The 18,016-nt window shown below is 39.3% G+C and overlaps 4 protein-coding genes and 1 long non-coding RNA gene across 6 annotated transcripts in view; 1 reads left to right on the plus strand and 4 right to left on the minus strand.

Moving 5' to 3' along the window:
• Positions 1-184: 184 nt before the first annotated feature.
• LOC143355096 (uncharacterized) lies at positions 185-2,699 on the minus strand. Of its 2 annotated transcripts, none has more exons than XM_076789607.1 (7): positions 2,403-2,699; positions 2,131-2,264; positions 1,741-2,002; positions 1,337-1,540; positions 1,166-1,234; positions 909-1,093; positions 185-772 (listed from the first exon to the last, which is right to left on the minus strand). In XM_076789607.1, the coding sequence occupies exons 2-4, from the start codon at positions 2,215-2,217 to the stop codon at positions 1,338-1,340; spliced, it is 552 nt and encodes a 183-aa protein (XP_076645722.1). In that variant the 5' UTR covers positions 2,218-2,264; positions 2,403-2,699; the 3' UTR covers positions 185-772; positions 909-1,093; positions 1,166-1,234; position 1,337. The 2 variants fall into 2 exon arrangements, with proteins under 2 accessions (XP_076645722.1, XP_076645721.1); XM_076789606.1 differs by having other exon boundaries at positions 2,131-2,344.
• Positions 2,700-3,530: 831 nt separating this feature from the next.
• Brm (ATP-dependent helicase brm) overlaps positions 3,531-18,016 on the plus strand; it is a 29,166-nt gene continuing 14,680 nt past the window's right edge. The window contains exons 1-2 of the mRNA XM_076789612.1: positions 3,531-3,737; positions 4,380-4,688. Coding sequence (XP_076645727.1) covers positions 4,413-4,688 — 276 coding nt within the window. The 5' untranslated portion in view covers positions 3,531-3,737; positions 4,380-4,412. The remainder of the gene's footprint in view (positions 3,738-4,379; positions 4,689-18,016) is intronic.
• Positions 4,956-10,627, minus strand: LOC143355001 (uncharacterized). The gene is made up of 12 exons (XM_076789437.1): positions 10,396-10,627; positions 8,981-9,114; positions 8,540-8,796; positions 8,263-8,368; positions 8,023-8,183; positions 7,840-7,954; positions 6,884-7,022; positions 6,223-6,356; positions 5,881-6,143; positions 5,702-5,807; positions 5,267-5,418; positions 4,956-5,186 (listed from the first exon to the last, which is right to left on the minus strand). The coding sequence occupies exons 1-12, from the start codon at positions 10,459-10,461 to the stop codon at positions 5,065-5,067; spliced, it is 1,755 nt and encodes a 584-aa protein (XP_076645552.1). The 5' UTR covers positions 10,462-10,627; the 3' UTR covers positions 4,956-5,064.
• On the minus strand, positions 6,950-7,397 carry LOC143355111 (uncharacterized). Its single transcript, XR_013082448.1, has 2 exons — positions 7,139-7,397; positions 6,950-7,038 (listed from the first exon to the last, which is right to left on the minus strand). It is a non-coding gene; the product is annotated as an uncharacterized LOC143355111 (long non-coding RNA).
• Positions 13,488-17,943, minus strand: LOC143355098 (uncharacterized). Its single transcript, XM_076789608.1, has 6 exons — positions 17,510-17,943; positions 15,530-15,663; positions 15,205-15,464; positions 14,290-14,398; positions 13,826-13,977; positions 13,488-13,740 (listed from the first exon to the last, which is right to left on the minus strand). Exons 1-6 carry the CDS (start codon positions 17,702-17,704, stop codon positions 13,613-13,615), a joined length of 978 nt encoding a protein of 325 aa, XP_076645723.1. The 5' UTR covers positions 17,705-17,943; the 3' UTR covers positions 13,488-13,612.

Genomic DNA, 18,016 nt, shown 5'->3' on the forward strand with positions numbered 1-18,016 from the left:
AAACAATTGTGGAAGCAGATAGCGAGAATGTAAAGAGCACATAAAAATCAAGTGAAATTACTTAAACAAAAACACAGAAGATGTACCAAAAGAATTGCAAATTTAGAAACAATTTTATATAATAGTATAAGTAATATAGTAGAACTAAGAGACAGCATTATAATAAACTAGTTTTATTTTCTGGTAACTAAATATATTGTTTTTATTAATCCGATACATTACATTTCGTTTACAGTGTAGTCCGGTTATTGCGACACCGCTTATAACAGCATCCTATTTGGTTCCCATACAAGTTATCATGGATTTCATTTCGCTTATAAAGACTCCGTTTATTTGTTTATTTTAATGCCATATTTTAATTTTACTTATAACAACGTTCGTTTATAACGACGTAATTTCTCTGTCCCTGGAATGTCGCTATAAACGGACTTCACGTCAGTGTATAATTTACAGATATAAAATGTAATGTTAGCATGTAATTTTATAATTTACCATAGCATGACATAGATGACATCACCAGTTTCTCCGACCAAGTTATCTGTTTCTGTACCTGAAGACTCATAGATCTTGCAATTTAGAGGTTCTTTCAATAACAAAAATGGTTGAAGGACGTTTAGAAGTCGACTCCCCTTCAGTCTTTTGCTTCTCCCCCCCCCCGGCCGCATCAATAAGTCCACTTATGCACAGTCCTTTAGGTTCATGCTTACGAGCACGGATTATTGCGCAAGTCAAAAATCACCTAGATGACGCTGCGCTGCATGAACTTGGTGCACTGCAAATTAAAATTAGCATATGAGAAATCTTTCCGACAAGTAATAAAAAAATAATTTATGAAAATCAAATACGTGCTAGTATACTCATTTATTTAAATGTGATATAATATATTGACCAAAAAGTTACAGACTCACCTTAATATATTAAGGTGAGCTAATATATTAAGCTATCACTTCTGTGAAACTTGTTTATTTCAAGAATTTTCAACATCCTTGAATGAATGTTAAATCCCCTATGCAAGGTGTCCCATCCTTTGGGTGGGACGAAGGGAATGTAATCATATCGCCCAGATGACGGTGCGCTGCACGTGCTTGATGCGCTGTGTATTAAAATTAAAATATAATAAACCTTTCCAACAAATAATAAGGTTAGATATTTTCATATTTCTTACATATCGCTTTCCGTACTGAAAAATGTATGTTTCACTGCAGGGGAATGTACTGCTTCGCAGATTGGACGTCTATAAAAGTTAAGCAATTTTAACGTTTTTGGTATCCAAGATTCGTATTTCAAAATTTGATTGGTCCACATATACTTATCCTTCTTATACTTGTCCACTTACTTTATCTAAAAACGTAATGCATTCGAATCGCTTCCATGAGCGACGCCATTAGATCTATGTTGTTGTCGCGGCAAAATCGCCGCCACAAATATTCGCATATTCGATCGGTAAAATCATTATCATTGAAGCGATCTCTTCCCCGCATCCAATCCTTCACAGGACGCCACTTTGATTCGATTTTTTGAGTGTGAGTCCCATCACATGCTGTAATTATATTTCGATTTAATTAATTTTTACATGGAAGTATAATCATATAATTTGCTTCAGCAATTATTTACTTCAGCAATTCCCCACCAATTTGAAATCAAGTAGATTTAAAACCAAACTCAGACTTTACCTAAATTTAACCTAAATCTAACTTAAATCAATGCAAACATATCCCAAGCATAAGTATTATTAATTACCAACGAACTCAATACTGCGGTTCACCCTTTTGTGAATGTAGCCTGCGTCAGTGAGACCTACGTAACTGCGAAAGCAATCCGTATGTATCTCACTGCCGGCGGCTACGTTCTTCATAATAATGTTGACTAAAATATCGGCTGTGGGGTCCACTACTGCCACCCTACAATCGTCTCTCTCGACGTCGACCATCCCCAATATCCAATGGCCCTTGAGGCTGCGGCCACGATTGTGTTTCCGTTTTCCAAAGTGGAGTTCATCAATCTATGAAATAATATGAAAAGAAAGTTGTAAATATCACTTGCGGTTGTTAGTCGCTTGCGCGACTGGAGGGCGCTGCCCCCCAACCGCCTAAAAAACCTAACACGACAAATACAATAGATATTCTGTACCTGAACTACAATCGGCTTTCCGGATGCCGAAATCCCCCCTAATTTCGGCTTATCTGATTGAATTTTGGGAAGAAGATTGACGGTCATCTCACGACAGTAGTGGAACCACGCCGCAATGGTCGCCGATCCCAAAGCTGATTGATCAGAGTTAGAATCGCATAATTCGTGCGCCGTATCAGCGTAAGATAGCTCCCGCGTAAAGCAGTACATTAATCTTAAAAAATTAATAATTTATTATATCGTACAAATTCGTCAATGAGTACAAACCTTACCTTATTGCCTTATGTAAAGGCAAATGAATATGTTCAAAAAAGGAATCGACCGTCGCCGAGTACTGTCGGCAATTTTCACGGCCAACAGGACATCGAAATCGGCCGATTCCACTTATGGATGGACTTCTATATAATTTCATAGCCGTACGATGTCTACTGCAATTTTTAGATTCGCGTAATAGCCCGTGTTCGCGAGCCCAAACAATTGCATCTTCGTTCGAAGTTGGCAAAGTGGACAGGTTGAACTGTACGTTAGACATTTTGGAACCGACTAGAAAATACTACTAGCAGAGAGGATATGACAGTGCTCGGGGTTTCGGCGTTCTCGATACAGTGCTGTCCTCTACTCTGATTTGTAGCATGGAACAGAACCATGTTTACTTTTTAGCATGGAACAGAACCATGTCTACTTTTTGCATGGAACAGAACCCACATCATCTTAAAAAGATGGAGTGCGTTGTGTTCCATGCTAAAAAATAGACATGGTACTATTCCATGCTAAAAAAGCGATGCTACAAAAGTGGGACCGCCGAAACCCCAGGCGTGAGCACTCTTATATCCTCTCCAATCCTCTCTGCTACTAGGAATTCGAATTACCTCTCAAAGATAGCCGCTCCTATGTGCTTGTGCTGCCACCCAGTGATGGGGTATTGGACGGTTTCTTCGCGCATGCGTGTCCAAATGCAGTAACGTATCTATATTATGTAAAAAGTAGTAGGGCACTATTATTGGCGGGAAAGTACCGGGAAAGTCTAGGACGAGACGTCGAGACAATCATGCTACGAATTTTTGGTGAATTATCATTGATATTTGAGTGACATACACATGTTATACATTCCTTTTTGCAAAATAAAATCATAACAAATTTTGCAAAATTATGCGGGGTGACCAAGGTACCCCCATTTTAGCCAAACTTTTTACTTTACTGATATCTAAATCGTTGCGCATGCTTGAGAAAACAGTCCAATATCCCTCCATAGAATACAGTGTTCTATGTGAGCACTCTCGTTTTGTCAGAGAAGATATTCTCTCTGATTTCGTCTATATACAGTGAAACGCAAGCATTGTATCGCTCTAAGGTATCGCTATCCGCCGTGAGCTCGTTCCCGATCTGCGAGTCGAGCTTATAGCGAGACAGCGTGCAACTTCGAACGGACGGCCATGTTTCCGGACGTGTTAACGTATTACGAGTAGGGGCAGCAGGAAAATGGCCGGTAGCGTGTGTTCGCCTGTGTTGTTGAATTTAACTTAGTTTCGGATAAATCCCTTTGTTCAACACTGGCGGACGTATGGCGAGAAAGGTGTTTCCCCTTTCGATCGAGTGAATTTCAAAAGGTAAAACTCGCGAACGCAAATATTTCTATGACAGTAATGGAAATCCCGTCGCTTTGCCAAACCCTAGCGCAAACCTACAATTCAGAATGAGTTGTCAAATTTAATGTTCAAACGAACCCGTTTCCAATTAATACCGCCTGACAATGCACGTTTTCTCGTAAAATCAACGCGAAAACCTACATTCCATCGATACCGTTTAATTTATTGCACGAAGCTTCGTGTACGCATGTGTATGTGTGTATGTTATGTATGTTTGCATGAGCGTATACGAAGTTTGTATACCTTCGACAACACTTTAATTTTTTTAGTATTACTTTAATTTTTACTGCCTTCAAATGTTAACCAATTATCGCTGAAATTGCGTCGATTAATTGTCGAGGTTGTTCAATTGTTGTTTATTAATTGCTCGCTTATTTCTTTCTTTTATAATATGAATGATTGTTGTGCTATCATGATTATTGTACTGTAAGGTACTACAGTCTGTTCTTCGGAAAAAGAAGTCTTAAATCCATTAATAATCGTAATAGCTGTCCATCTTTAAACGCATAACATTCGGATTATAGGAATACAGTGGACATTTATTATAACTGTCAACATGTGTGAAATATCTTCTTTCCAGTGCTAATCGTTGAAATGTTTCAGGAGGTGATTAAATAAGAATATAAGGATAACAAGATGGCTAGTCCTTCGCCGCAATCATCTCCCATGCCTCCACCACAAGCCCCAAGTCCAATGGGACCTCCTCAGCAAGCGCCGTCACCATCCAATCCCCAAGGCAGCCCAATGGGTCCACCGCAACATCATCCGCATAGCCCAACACAAGCGTATCAGTCTGGTCCTTCGATTCCACCTGGCGGCCCACCCATGTCTCAACAACCTCAGCAACCTCCTCAACAACAGCAAAATTACCCGCCGCATCCTCAACAAATGCAGCAGAACATGGGGCCACAGGTAAGAAAAAAATCACTAAATTGTACTTCAATCTTATTCCTTTCCAGGATGGACTGTTATTGCGTACATATATAAATCGAGTAGCTGGAATTTAAAACAGTAAGAAGACCGAAAGAATTGGAAAATTCTAATATATTATTTTCAGTTTAACAAAGTTACTAAAGGAATAATTTAGTTTCTGCTTCTTGCAATTAATGCAGAGAATCTTTCTTTTGCAGAAATACCCCCAGTTTGATTAACATGTGAGAGAATATTGTTTCACTGATGTGGGTTTACAGAATTTTTTTATTAAAAATTACATAGTCTATATTAGGAGCAGTTGAACATAGTAAACAGTTTGTAAGTCAAAGAATTGAATAGATCTACACCATATACATCATCTTAAGTTTCTATCAATGGCCTTTGAGTCAGCAATTTTAAAGAGATCGACCAACTGATCAGCAATCTGATGATTACAAGCTGCAATTACTCTAGGCACCATCAAGTCCAATTCTCCACCTGAAATAATACAGTTGATTTGTGGCTATTGAAATGTACGAAGCAAAGGATTATTTACAGTATTTAGAAGTGATTCGTACCAGCTGTGTCTATTACTATTCCACCTGCTTCTTCGATTATTAATTTTCCAGCAGCGACGTCCCAGGCGTCTATACTCTCGACGTGATACGCTTCTATAGCGCCCATTGCAACGTAACATAGTGTAAGAGCAGCAGTGCCTAATGATCTGATCCTGAAGACAAAAATTCGTTGCGATTATCACGTGATTCTAACAAATCAATGAAGATTTCTTAATGAGTAGCAAGCTATAATGCGATTACTTATTAAAGGGAAATTATCAAGCTTCTTCTACATACAGAAGAGTTATTAAAGAGTCGAATGTACTAGTTAGTACAAGTTAGTACGAGTTAATACAAGGCGCACTATTTCTCTTGTACCATCGCGTTCTCTAACGTTTTGCGACGTAACGGAGGGAATAGCATACAAATATTAGCAAAATCGAAACGTGAAATTACCCATGAGTCCCTTGAATCAGAGCATGCATTCTACTGTACACGGTAACTAGATAATTCGAGTCTTTGGCGATCCACGGCTCCATTGCGATTAACGACTGAGCTATATCTGTGAAACCAGGAAACAGAATTAATTAAACAGGTTCAAGGAGTTTCTTGGAGACTGTTGAGCATCTATATACCTGCTACATCCGAAGTCTTTATAGGGCGTCTATTTAAAAATGCTCCTTTCTGTCTCCTCGCGGTAAACATTTGCCTCATCAGCGGATTATACACTATACCGATCTCTGCTTTCTTATTGATTAACAACGCTAAGGAGATGCACGTATGGGGAAACCTGTGCACGAAGTTCGTTGTGCCGTCTATGGGGTCAATGATCCACGTCGGGTCGTCCGTTAGCTTTGGCAAACATTTGTCCTCCGCCGTTGCTTCTTCGCCGATGAACCTGAAAATTATTGAATTATTAACAGACCACTCGGCGATTAAATTCGTTTAATTTTCCCTCGATCATTGGGCAAACTTACTTGTGATCTGGATATATTTTCGACAACTGCTTCTGCAAATCGTGCTCGATCTTGCGATCGTACTCCGTTACCAGGTCCCAGTCGATCCCTTTGATCTTGACATTCTTTTTCGTGTCGATTGCGCTCTCTATTATCTGCAATTCGAATGTTTATCAATTTAAACATGTAGGGAATAGTCTAGAGTATCTAACAAAATTTCTGACAATTGTTCAGTAGAATAAATCTTTGTAATTCGATTTGTAAAAATTATAATTTGAGGCCAAGTATCCGCGACATTTAATAGATGATCTACGATAAGTGGACCACGTTTTACGGTTTGCACACTGGGTCGTTTACGTTGACGACATTGACGAATAATCTTGTTTACTGTTCTAGGTTTTCAACAAATCTAAAAAATTCTGGAATACGTATCGAAGTCCCTATTTTTATATATGTATAATCGTTGGAACGTCAAAATGTTATTCAGGAGAAAAAATAAATATCGAATAGAAAGAAATTCGTATTAAACGACCGTAGCTGCCCGCAGAGGGTTAACTAATTTTCTGGCACATCGCACGTTATTTGAAAATGGTGTCGTCTCGTTCGCACTGCTAAAAAAGTCGCACTGTACAATTATCGGTTGGGAATTCGAAGCACCCCGTATAGAAATCTGCACACGTACTTTTCCCGCTTTCAAAACCAGTTCCTCGGCCACATTGTAGTATCCTTCGATATCGTGCGACTGCATCGTTGTACTTCTCACGAGAGCTCGCGTCGATTTGAGATTTCCTACAGCTGCACTGACACTAAGGATGCACTTGCTGGCCTATATAGTGACTAGAATGGAAGAAAGAAGAGAGCGGGGCAAACGAGAAATAGGTGGGGCGAAAATCCGTAATGTCCGATTTAGCAAACACCTATGTATGTTGTTACCTACCACGGCCGCTTTTAATATCCCCGGTAGAATCACGCGATACATGACGATTCTTTAAATAAATAAGCGTAATCGTGATACGGATCCTTGTCGCAATAATCACGCTTCTTTTCCTTCCGTGTCGTATTTCACAGGACACGGGTTTTCCTCGGTCGTCACGAAAATCTTTCCCCGATGGATTCCGCTTGTTCGTAATTGTTTTATCAGACTGCGAGATAGCATCAATTTTATCAGACTTTATCATCGAAACGAAAGTCGATCAACCGTGAGTGGGGAAACTATTTGCATCGCGTTCGATCTAGAATGTAGATCAGTTGCGAATCAGTTAATATATAAACCGAAGAATAAGCTTGCTATTCTTACAGCATTTTTGCGGACTATTGTTTAGGGATGTACTAATTATTTAACTTGTTTGCTTTTCTCTTTGTTTCTTATGTTTCGCCTTTCTAAAAAAAAAATCATTTTTATATAAAATCTGAAATGATTGGAACTCTGTTCGATTATTTACGTTATAAGGTAGTTTTCAATATTTTTAGTCAAAGAGAATTAATTTGATCTTGCAATTAGTCTTCGCCCACTGGAATATTCGACCGTCTGATGTTTTCCCTCTTAGAAAATTGAAAGTACAGGTAACATTCGTGGATAAAAAATACAGATGGACACGAAGTATTTCATTTATTGCGACAGTGGTACTGACAAATCACTATCCCTTATTCTCTACTCTTTGGTCAGCTTCTCGAATGATTCTGAAGACGTCGCGCGCGATCTTCTCGTTGCACGCGCCGATCGCACGGGGTTTCATGATGTCTATCCTCTCGCCTGCAATCAAAATGACACTGATCATTCCTGTAACAGTTAAAAGAACACAGAGAAAATGATTTTGTCACCTGTTTCACGGTCTAGAACCACGCCACCCGCTTCGGCGATGATCAACGAAGCTGCTGCGATGTCCCAGGTCGAAATTCCTGGGCCCTCGATGTAATAGGCTTCCACGATTCCCAGGGCAACGTAGCATAAAGTCAACGCGGCCACTCCGAGCGTGCGAATCCTTCAAAAAGCAAGAAATCATTAGCGATCTCCATCAAGGAATTATATGATAAATATCCATCGTTTTGGGAGACAATCACCCCTGAGCCTCGCTGATAATGGCTTGCAATCTTTCCATGGTTTTCTCTCTCATGCAGTCCACCTTCATGAATCCGGCTTCCATGCAGACCAGAGACTTCGATAGATCTGCGAAAAATTTTGTAGAATCGAATCGACAGCGTATGAAACGTTGACGAAGACTTAACTACTGGTTTGCAGGATGATTCTAATTTTAGAAGCAAAAAACGGCAACGCAGTCGAAAGTGGCAAGGTCTGGACGCAATGGGGGGTTCATTGTGTCCACCGGCTCCGACTCACCTTGAACTTCGGAGACCTTGATGGGTTTCCCGTTCAAAAACGCGCCACGTCCCTTCCTCGCGGTGAACAGCTGCTCGAGAACAGGATTGTAGACGATTCCGATCACCATTTCTTTTTTAATCGCCAGGCCAATCACCACGCAGGTGTGTGGAAAGCCGTGAATGAAGTTGGTCGTGCCGTCGATCGGATCGATGATCCATGTTGGATCGTCGGTTAACACCGGCAGCTCTTTCCCCGTCGATTCTTCGCCTATGAATCTGAACGTTTCACAAATTTTCTTCGATTTACAATTGTTCACTGGACCGTAGAATTTTCGTACAAAGTGAAATATCTTCAACAACATTTTTCAACAGATTTTTTCACCTAGGACACCATTGATTTGGGAATATTGGTGTTGAAAGATTTAGAAATTAGTGCCGCGTTAAGGTTTATCAAATGTACCTGTGATTGGGAAACTTGGTCTTCAGATTGCCAATGATGACGTCCTCTATTTTGCGATCGTACTCCGTCACCAGGTCCCAGTTACCTAGTTTTTCGTCAACCTTCTTCAACCCGCTGATGGCCGTCTTGAGAATCTTGAACAGTAAATCATCCAGTTGCATACTTTCTCTTTGATTCGATGATCGCTCGTAGAGATCTCAAAAACAGAGATTTGTTAACCCTTCGGGGTTCACTTTTAAAAAGTTCTCCTAAATCAAGCCGACACGTTGCAGCTAATTACGGTGCTTATGCTTAATTCATTCAATCTGTATCGATATCATTTTCTGCCAAATCCCATTTAAACCCAGTCACTATCCCCTGCCGTATGTTATATACTATGTCGCTGAACGCTCCGTGATAAAGTGCATTCAAATTGGTGATAGGTGATCCGATAACATTCTCCAAGTGGGAAAGGCTAATTTTTAATTGATATTGCACGTTTCTCGCTCGCGATGCTAAATAGATCCGCGACCTGACTCAAGTTCCGGGGTGAATTCTTTCGAGCGATCAAGCATTTAAAACAGCAATTACGATCGCAACGATAAAGAAGTCATGTTGCACTTATATGAAAAATGTGATGCTGGAAAAGTAGAATACATTGACGCCACGGGGAAATACTATGAATCAATGTGACGCAAGCGTCGGTTCTTTATTTGCCTTCGCGTCTCCGGTTTCCCCAGTTTCATACTCGAAAGTACACGGTTGTGTCACCTGAAATTACCGTTTTTTAGGTCTTTATTAATCACCGCTCGCGTTAATCGCTTCTTTCCGACGAGGATTCTATTTTTACGAAGACTGCCGCTCTTCGATTCGAGAAATCGATTTTACACGGGATTACGCGTCTGCGAAACACTCTGCGACACTTGAGAAGTATGAACAATTGATGACCTTGGTGCGAAAACTGGGCAAGACCATTGTTTAGCCAAATTGTACCACTATTTTTACGATTTTACATATTTTTATTGCCGACTGCTTGCCACGAGAATTAAACAATTCTCAAAATCTGGACATATCTAATGAGGTGTTCAGTTCAAGGTACAAAATAGTCCTTCCGACAAATTGTCAAAATTCTACGTTCGAAAATACGTTGAGAAATCATTAAAGTATAACTGAAAGAATAAAAAAATCCAAAACACGGATAAAGGAATGCAATCTGTCAGATCCTTTCGAAAAATACAAGATTATAATTTCCATTCACCGAATTTCACACCGAGAGACAAGTGAAACAATCGCGATCTGCAGTTTCTGCAACCATTTGAAACCGATTTCGTTTTCTGAACGCGTGAAATGAATTCAGCGAGAACCAAAGCGTTCAGGACCAGGTGGTGTTTTTTGTTAACAGGAAGATATAAGATTGTTAAAGCGATAGCACTCACTGAAGCAGCATCTCGAGTCAGGGTGATTGCGAAATCGTAGTAAACGTCTTCGGCGTATCGCGCCATGTTTCCTGGAGAGCGACGAACGCGAGATCCTCGCCAGGAAAACGCGTCAACGGGTACTGCGTTTGCCAGACCGGTATCCTGTTCTTTTCATTCGAAACCGCTTCGAATATATCGTCGTCAATGACTCAATGACTTGATCCATCGATCCCCCGTGCTCCCTCGGCAGTCTCGCCTCGGGTATCATTTTCGGCTCGCCTCAGCCTCTCTCGCGGGCAACATTTTAGTAAAAAATCTCACGATAACGCGAGATTGACACAGTGTTTCCGCGGTACGACATAATTAATTTCGGCAAACAAACGTTTCCCAGACGGAATATTCGCATCGCGCAGCCTCGGCTCCGGACAGCCTGTTGATTTATTCGAGATAAAAACGCTCCGTTTGATAACTGCCTGCTTGTTTCCCAACCGATCCTTTTGCTAATTTGCCTCGGGACCAATCGGATGCGGGCCTGATAGCATCGTGTTCGAGGCCGTGTGCAATCAACAATACGGGATTCACCGTATTCTTACATTTTATTCAACGATTTTCGCACGCAGAACGTTATGCAAATTCCGCGTTTTAATAGAAGAATCCGAAGTACCTGTAATTACAGAAGGCGTGTTTCCTCTATCAATGATTCCGCGGTGTTTTCATACTATGTTTTTCTCTTCAGAATTTCCTGCAGAGCTATTTTAGAAACCTCTTGTTAGTTTTTGTGGTGGAATTTGCATCAGAGAACGCAGGGAGAGGATGACTAAGCGTGTATGTGGTTCCTACAAGAATTTTTATTAGGAATCATAGAAAGAATGCTTCCAGATAGGCTTGAAGGTCATGCCAAGGTCGTTCATGTTTCTTCTTTGGTAGCAATACTTTAGGGACTCTAGTTCGATGGATGGCAATTCTATGCTTTTAAAATTGATCTTAAAAAAATATTATTTTGTACAATTTCTTCTTTTATTGGGTAAATAATTGAATCTTTTCACGATATAATTGATTAAAACAGTGTTTGTTTCCAACTCCTTTTTTAAAAATAATTTCTAATTGTACTTGTACAATTTATAGTTGAATAGTGTAATGTTATTGCATTAATTTACTCAATATTGCACGTGTAGTCAGTTCCAGACGCAATGACTGTAATTTTTAACGTAGCCAACTAGCTCTTGGTTTGTTCTTCAAAATTTATATTAAATTACGAACGATTACACTACTACGTAATAAAGTGTGGAAAATATGGAAAAATGTGGATGTGCGAGCCTAATCTCGTCGTTTGTTCCGGTTGTTATGGCTGACCGGATCGGATCCAGAGGGAAAATACTCTATTGAGCATTAACATATTTATTATGGAATTTTTCACTCCTACGAGTAAACCACACTTAGATATCACTCGCACGTAATGAGGTTACGAAAGAGTCAAGATCATTATCAACCTAGCTAGAAAAACCACCGGCGGATTTTGCTACAGTGACAACCGATGTGTCCGAGGGTACGTGGCCAAAGACTGTGCCAAGGTGAAACATTATGATCACACTTTCACAGCGGCGATCAGCTGTGGCACACGATTATTTCAATTATCGCGTTTAATTAGCTGTATCAATGTGAGAACCACTTTTTAACAAATTCGATAGGCGTTCTACTAAAGTAGCGAGAGGAAACATTTACGATCGATCAGTTAGGCGAATTCGGGTTATTTTTGGTTGTTCTTATGGTACCTGCAAACGTAGGTACCATAATAGGATTCAGCGATATTTGCGTTGCGCGAGATTGCATTCTGAGAAACTGCAGGTGTTGCCTCTTACACCGTATCCTTGAGATCTATCGATCTTTTTGCTCGTTAATTTGTCAGCAAGAATCAGTTAATTCATAGCTCTCAACGCGGCCAATATAAGCCGGTGCCGTTACGCGTATTTTTTTTTTTCGTTTATTATGAAATAGAAAATCCGACTGAAATTAATCGAGTTCCTTTTTCATTTCTAACTTAATAAATAACGCGATACGTTCTTGCCCTGATTTCATAGCGCATAAAATGGCAAATTACGGCAAAGAAAGATCGTACATATTTTATAGCATATTTAAAACGACCTCAAATCCTTCTACAGCCAATGAAAAAATTAATTTAATAACATGAACATTGTCAAGTATTCGAATATCTCCAAAATTACGCTAAATTAAAAGTTAATTTTTCTCTGCGTTAAAATAATTGCCAATTCACCGTCGCAGCCTTGAACGTTCAAAATAACCGCAGGTCTCTCCGCGATCAATGAAAACAATTAATTTAACGACCATCGAAAGATTGTTTCGAGTCATTTGTTCTCAGGATACTTGGGAAATTCTCCGATTTGCGATTACCTTGACAAGCAATAAAGTAATAAAAACAGTAATAGCATTCTGTGCTGAAACACACATAGTTAGGCATACTTCGATCGATCTATGCACGCCTCGTGGAGGCTCGACTTGATTTGCAATCGTTTTTATCCCTCCATTATGATTAATGTACCTCCGGCCTGTCGAATTGTTAACTATCGAGCAGAATTTCCAAGACGTCGCCTCGGATTTCGCGGAATCTATCTCGGTGGTATTACACATTCATCTGACGTGATCAAAATAATTGCTCTTGTGAAGTTTCCCGTTACCAAAGTTCCCATGCCCCGAAGTGGTTCCCCTGTAAATCGATTTGCTACCGTGTAATGCTTTGAGATCGATGAGTCATTTGTTTATTCGCGGTGCATTCAATTTCCTAAGCATTCGATCATATTTACTCACTTTTGTGGGCGATAAATTATTGAACGAATAGATTAACCCCAGATCAACAAAACTGACATTTTAGTTCATGAGAAAAATGTGTAGGTGCAACAGTAGAAAGATTAGAACAATTAAAAAATAATGTTATACTCTTTTCAGTCTATTAAACATATTTTAAGGATGAAAATTAATATCTACGTCACTTTCAGAAAAGTTTTATTTCGCATAAAGATCCGCCGCATATCCTAAATAATAATTTAAATAGTAAAAAAAAATAGGAAAATTCTCTAGTCCCACCATCGGTTGCTAAATGAACAATGAACACCATTGCGGAAAATATAACAACGTCTTTATTCGTTCTAGCAACACTATTGTCTTTTGGTTGTACAGCAGTTAGACTTGTGTCAACGTGAAAAATTGGCGAGTAATTAGATCAGGACCTCGTTAATCTCTTTCTCAGTGTTTTCAAATCAGTGTTGACGATTAAACTCTTCAATTCCGTCGCCAGCGTTTCGTTCGCAGTCGCCAGCACGTCCGGTTTCATTAAATCGAATTCACAACCTGAAGAAAATTGAAGGATATTTCTTTCTTAGATAAACGTTCCCGATGCACTTCGATAATGTGTCGGTTGATTAAACGTGCATACTTTTTATGCTGTTTATCGAGCCACCAGCTTCACGAACAAGCAACACACCCGCCGCAACGTCCCAAGGCTGAAGGATGTCCATTTGAAAGCAATCCAACGCACCTTTCGCTACGAATGCTAACGCGAGTGCGGCTGATCCTATGAACCTAATTCTGCATTCAGGAAAAAATTAACAGGCCTTCAGTACCATTGTTTTGCAATTTTTCAAAGACCTAAACAACCTCTGCCGTTTTCGAATTAATTAATCTTTCCGTTTGGCAATCTCTTTATGAGAACTATTTCAGCTTCCAAATTCGTTAATCTATTAATTTATTTGATAGTTTTCGAATATTTAATTTTGAAATTTTCAGAGAGAGAGAGAGAGAGAGAGAGAGAGAGAGAGAGAGAGAGAGAGAGAGAGAGCAGTAAAATCAGGAATTTATTGTAGAATGTAAAGCTAGCATAATTAATTAATTTTCGTTTACCCTCGAGTGCTCTCGAGTATGGCTTCGAATCTGGCCACCCGGATGTCCCTGTTCTTGCTGAAACTCCTCAAGGTGAACACTTCCACTTCGATTAAAGCCTTCTTCAGCTCTGCGAAGAACATAAAAATCATCGATCAAGGAACGCGTTAATTAATTCGGTCTGCGCGTTTGTTTTCAGCCGAAGGTAATAATGAAAATTGCGAAAGGAAACCTAGTGTTACAGCAGATAGATTTCGTAACCTAATCGGAGGCAACGATTTCAAACTAGCTATGACTAAGTTTTAGTTAATTACCGGGGTGAGCATAATTACTGGATTCATCGTAACCGTAATGTCAATGCGCAGTGCTCGGCGTTATGATTGAATTATGTATTTTCAATTACGTCCATGTTTTTGTTATCTCGTAGGATCCATGAGCAACAGTCATTCTTTGTGTAAAACACCATCATCATTCTATTATCTAAGTCTTTAGATACTTGGCTAGAGTCTTGTTGCACAATAAGATGCATTTCTCGCTACAAGTGCAATACAATATCGCCTCAGCTGAATTATTAAGAGACTTTTAATCCTTCATGAGGTACAAACCATTTCTTTTTGCTTCTAATTGAATCTTTATTAGAAAACTTTTCTTTTTCTCTTGTTGAAAGGTAAACACGAATTCGACCACTTTTGTCTTGAACAAAAATTCATGGTAAGGCAACTTAATGCAACAATTTATTTCGGTGTCTTTTTTTTTTTTTAAGCATCCCTTAAATAAGACCTCTCAGTAATTGTTTGTGCATTACTTCGAGCTTCTGCAGAATGTTAAATATTTCATTGCTTTGGAACTGGTGGCAAAGAAAATAGAATTCACCTACACGAATTTCGAATTCTTTAAAGAAACATGAGTTAAATTTTGTAAATGAATGAACATTACCAGTAACGTTTGAAGTTTTGATAGGTTTTCCATTCAGAAACGCGCCCTCTCCTTTGACAGCAGTGTACAATTCGTTGCTCAAAGGGTTGTAAATAATCCCGGCAACAAGTTCTTTGCAGACGGTCAAACCGACAGAGATGCAAGCATAAGGGAACGAGTTCACATAATTGATCGTCCCATCGATCGGATCTATGATCCACGTCGGCTTATCCGTCAACTGTTTTGGTTCTCCCACGACAGCAGATTCCTCGCCGATAAATCTGCAAATCGTGCTCTAATCTTTATCGATGAACAATCAAACCTATTCGAGATCGAATCGACTCACTCGTGATCGGGGAATTTCACTTTCAATCCCGTGATCAACAGCTCCTCGATCTTCTTGTCGTAGTCCGTAACCAGGTCCCACTCGTTGATCTTGGTGTTTACGTTTTTCTCACCTTCGAAGCCGCATTTGAATATCTGGAACGAGGCGAGAAAGTGTAGTCGAAGCAGTTTTATGGTCGCCGTGAACACCATTATCTTGCCTATGTGATAAGCTACCGGTGATAACCGGCGAATCGTTGATATGTGATTCATTGTTATTTGCGCTCGCGTTTTTCAGTCCTTCTTTTCTATATTTATTTTTTCACTGAGTCTGCTGTTTCTGGACTGACTAATTAGAACGAGACTGTTGTAATTCTTGTAATAAATCTTTTCATTCCCGAGTAGCGTTTAGTCACGTGGACGAAGACTAGTGTATTCCGAAATCATTCGTGTTTAATGTCAAAGGTTAATGGTTTAATTAATAACTGGTGAATGGTGCTGGATGGTTGGTAAAAATCACGGAAGAAAATCATTGTGTTCTCGAATAGTTCATATTTGTTACAAGGGTTGCAAATTCAATAAACAATCCTTCAATTCTCTATTGATAAAAATCATGAAAGAATATTATGCTCCGCAACAATTAATTCTTATTCTATCGTCTTCAGACTGTAACTAATAACAGCAGAATAATTCATACCGAAGGAATCAATTAAAAGCAATCACAATTCTTTGAGTTTGCTATTGATAAAAATCATGAAACAAGACTGTTACGTTCAGAAATAATTAGCCCTTATTAAAAGTCTTGTAAATTCGATGAACAACATCAGAATACTTGGAAGCCGGCGGGTAAATTAAAAGCAGTGATAATTCTAGAGTTCTTGTAATAATCATCGTAGCGCAACGATGCTATGTTTAGGGTTAGAATCTTTCTTGGGACAGACGAATTTATTGTTTTAACGAGAAAATATTTTCGAAAGGAGTTCGACTGTTGAATGAACGCCCCGAGGCCACGGATAGTGTTCTATCATGCATTGAAATCACCAGAACCGAGTTTCCGTCGATCGCGTTCACTATTCTATTATTCGGAAACGATGACTCATATTTACCACGCTTGTGCATTCGAAATTTCAAGGATACATCACGATGCAGCAGACGTTTCGTTTGTTAAATTTGGTTATGTAATTCTGATAATGCTTTTGTTATGCAATTAAAGCACGCGCTCCGGATCGAAGGATACTGGAATTCATTTTTACACCCCCGACAATTTCTTAAGCGTCTCTCGATACATACGACATACACAATTGCAAACGAGTCGTCGATGTCATCGCATGGTCGATCAACTTCTGCTCCAATAATTAAATTGACGTTCCTCTCGTGAATTAATAATGCGCTTCGTCAATTCGCAGTCGAATAAAACATTGGTACCACGCGTGCAACTGGGCAGTGCAATTTTTTATTTGATTTTGGGATCACTTAAATTATTAACTTTTCAGAAAAATTTCTGGTCAATTCTCAAAAATTTAGTTCTATGAATTTCTGACAAAAATGATTAGATCAAATTGAAAACGGTGAAAATACTCCACAGATTAGGAAAAGAAATAATAGAACAGTCAACAGTGGCAGCAAATATTTAAGTTTCACACTCGCGATACACGTATTTCACTATAATTATTACACCGTGGATTTTGTGCATGCATGGAAAGAAAAGAGAGACATCAAACAGTAAAGACACTAAAACAATTTACTAATAGCATTACATAATTTTCGATTAAAATTCTTTAATACAGAAATATATCTTTGTCTCGCCTCAATTTAGACAAATTTTAATTTTCATAAAGTTTTACAGTCTAATAATTGTTGCATAGATTGGGGTAATTGAGAAAACGCTCGTTGGCAATCGAAAGACAATTATTTGGTAAACGATGGACGTGGAAATTAGTGGTGTGTATCGATTTTGTCGTCCGATAGGAAGAACGAGAAAAATGAAAGGATAATGTCTCACCTCGCCTGCCTTCAGGGTAAGGTCCCTGGCAAACTCGAAGTAACTCCAGATGTCCTGCTTGCTCGACATTGTCAGCGAGGCTCTCGAGGGAACGACTGATCGATCGAGCACACCGCCTGCTAGCTGTGATTCTCTTATCACTATCACCGACGGCAGAGAACCACGCAAACGACATAGGTGGCTGAACTTAAACATTCGATGACGCTTCTTATCTAACGCGCCGCTATCAATCGATTTTCAAGGAGCTGTTTGAAGTTTGAGCCTTTACCGTTTCCTTCTGTCTGAAGCTGCGTTCCTTCGCTTTCCCGTGTAAGTTCACACACCCTGAACTAACATGATCTCTGCCATCGATATCTCTTGAAAATCACCGATCGGAAACATCATAGAATTTTCAATAGGTTCTGTTCAAAACATTTCCAAAAATCTTCTCGTGTTTATATGTTGCGATTAAAACAGATAAAAAAGAGTTTGAGCTTTGAACAGGGGATTAATAAAAATAAAGAAATA

The sequence above is a fragment of the Halictus rubicundus genome, chromosome 6 (assembly GCF_050948215.1).
Source record: "Halictus rubicundus isolate RS-2024b chromosome 6, iyHalRubi1_principal, whole genome shotgun sequence".
Taxonomy (NCBI): Eukaryota; Metazoa; Arthropoda; class Insecta; order Hymenoptera; family Halictidae; genus Halictus; species Halictus rubicundus.

Excerpts from the sequence above, each read along its gene's own strand:
- LOC143355001 (XM_076789437.1), bottom strand. The coding sequence starts at position 10,461 with ATGGCGCGATACGCCGAAGACGTTTACTACGATTTCGCAATCACCCTG. Across the intron at positions 7,955-8,022 it reads GGTTCTAGACCGTGAAACAG|GCGAGAGGATAGACATCATG; the intron begins GTGACAAAATCA and ends TTTTGATTGCAG. Across the intron at positions 5,808-5,880 it reads AAAGACTTCGGATGTAGCAG|ATATAGCTCAGTCGTTAATC; the intron begins GTATATAGATGC and ends CTGGTTTCACAG.
- LOC143355096 (XM_076789606.1), bottom strand. The coding sequence starts at position 2,662 with ATGTCTAACGTACAGTTCAACCTGTCCACTTTGCCAACTTCGAACGAA. Across the intron at positions 2,003-2,130 it reads GAAAGCCGATTGTAGTTCAG|ATTGATGAACTCCACTTTGG; the intron begins GTACAGAATATC and ends ATTATTTCATAG. Across the intron at positions 1,541-1,740 it reads CCGCAGTATTGAGTTCGTTG|CATGTGATGGGACTCACACT; the intron begins GTAATTAATAAT and ends ATATAATTACAG.
- LOC143355098 (XM_076789608.1), bottom strand. The coding sequence starts at position 17,704 with ATGTTTAAGTTCAGCCACCTATGTCGTTTGCGTGGTTCTCTGCCGTCG. Across the intron at positions 13,978-14,289 it reads ATACTCGAGAGCACTCGAGG|AATTAGGTTCATAGGATCAG; the intron begins GTAAACGAAAAT and ends TCCTGAATGCAG. Across the intron at positions 13,741-13,825 it reads CTCGATAAACAGCATAAAAA|GTTGTGAATTCGATTTAATG; the intron begins GTATGCACGTTT and ends AATTTTCTTCAG.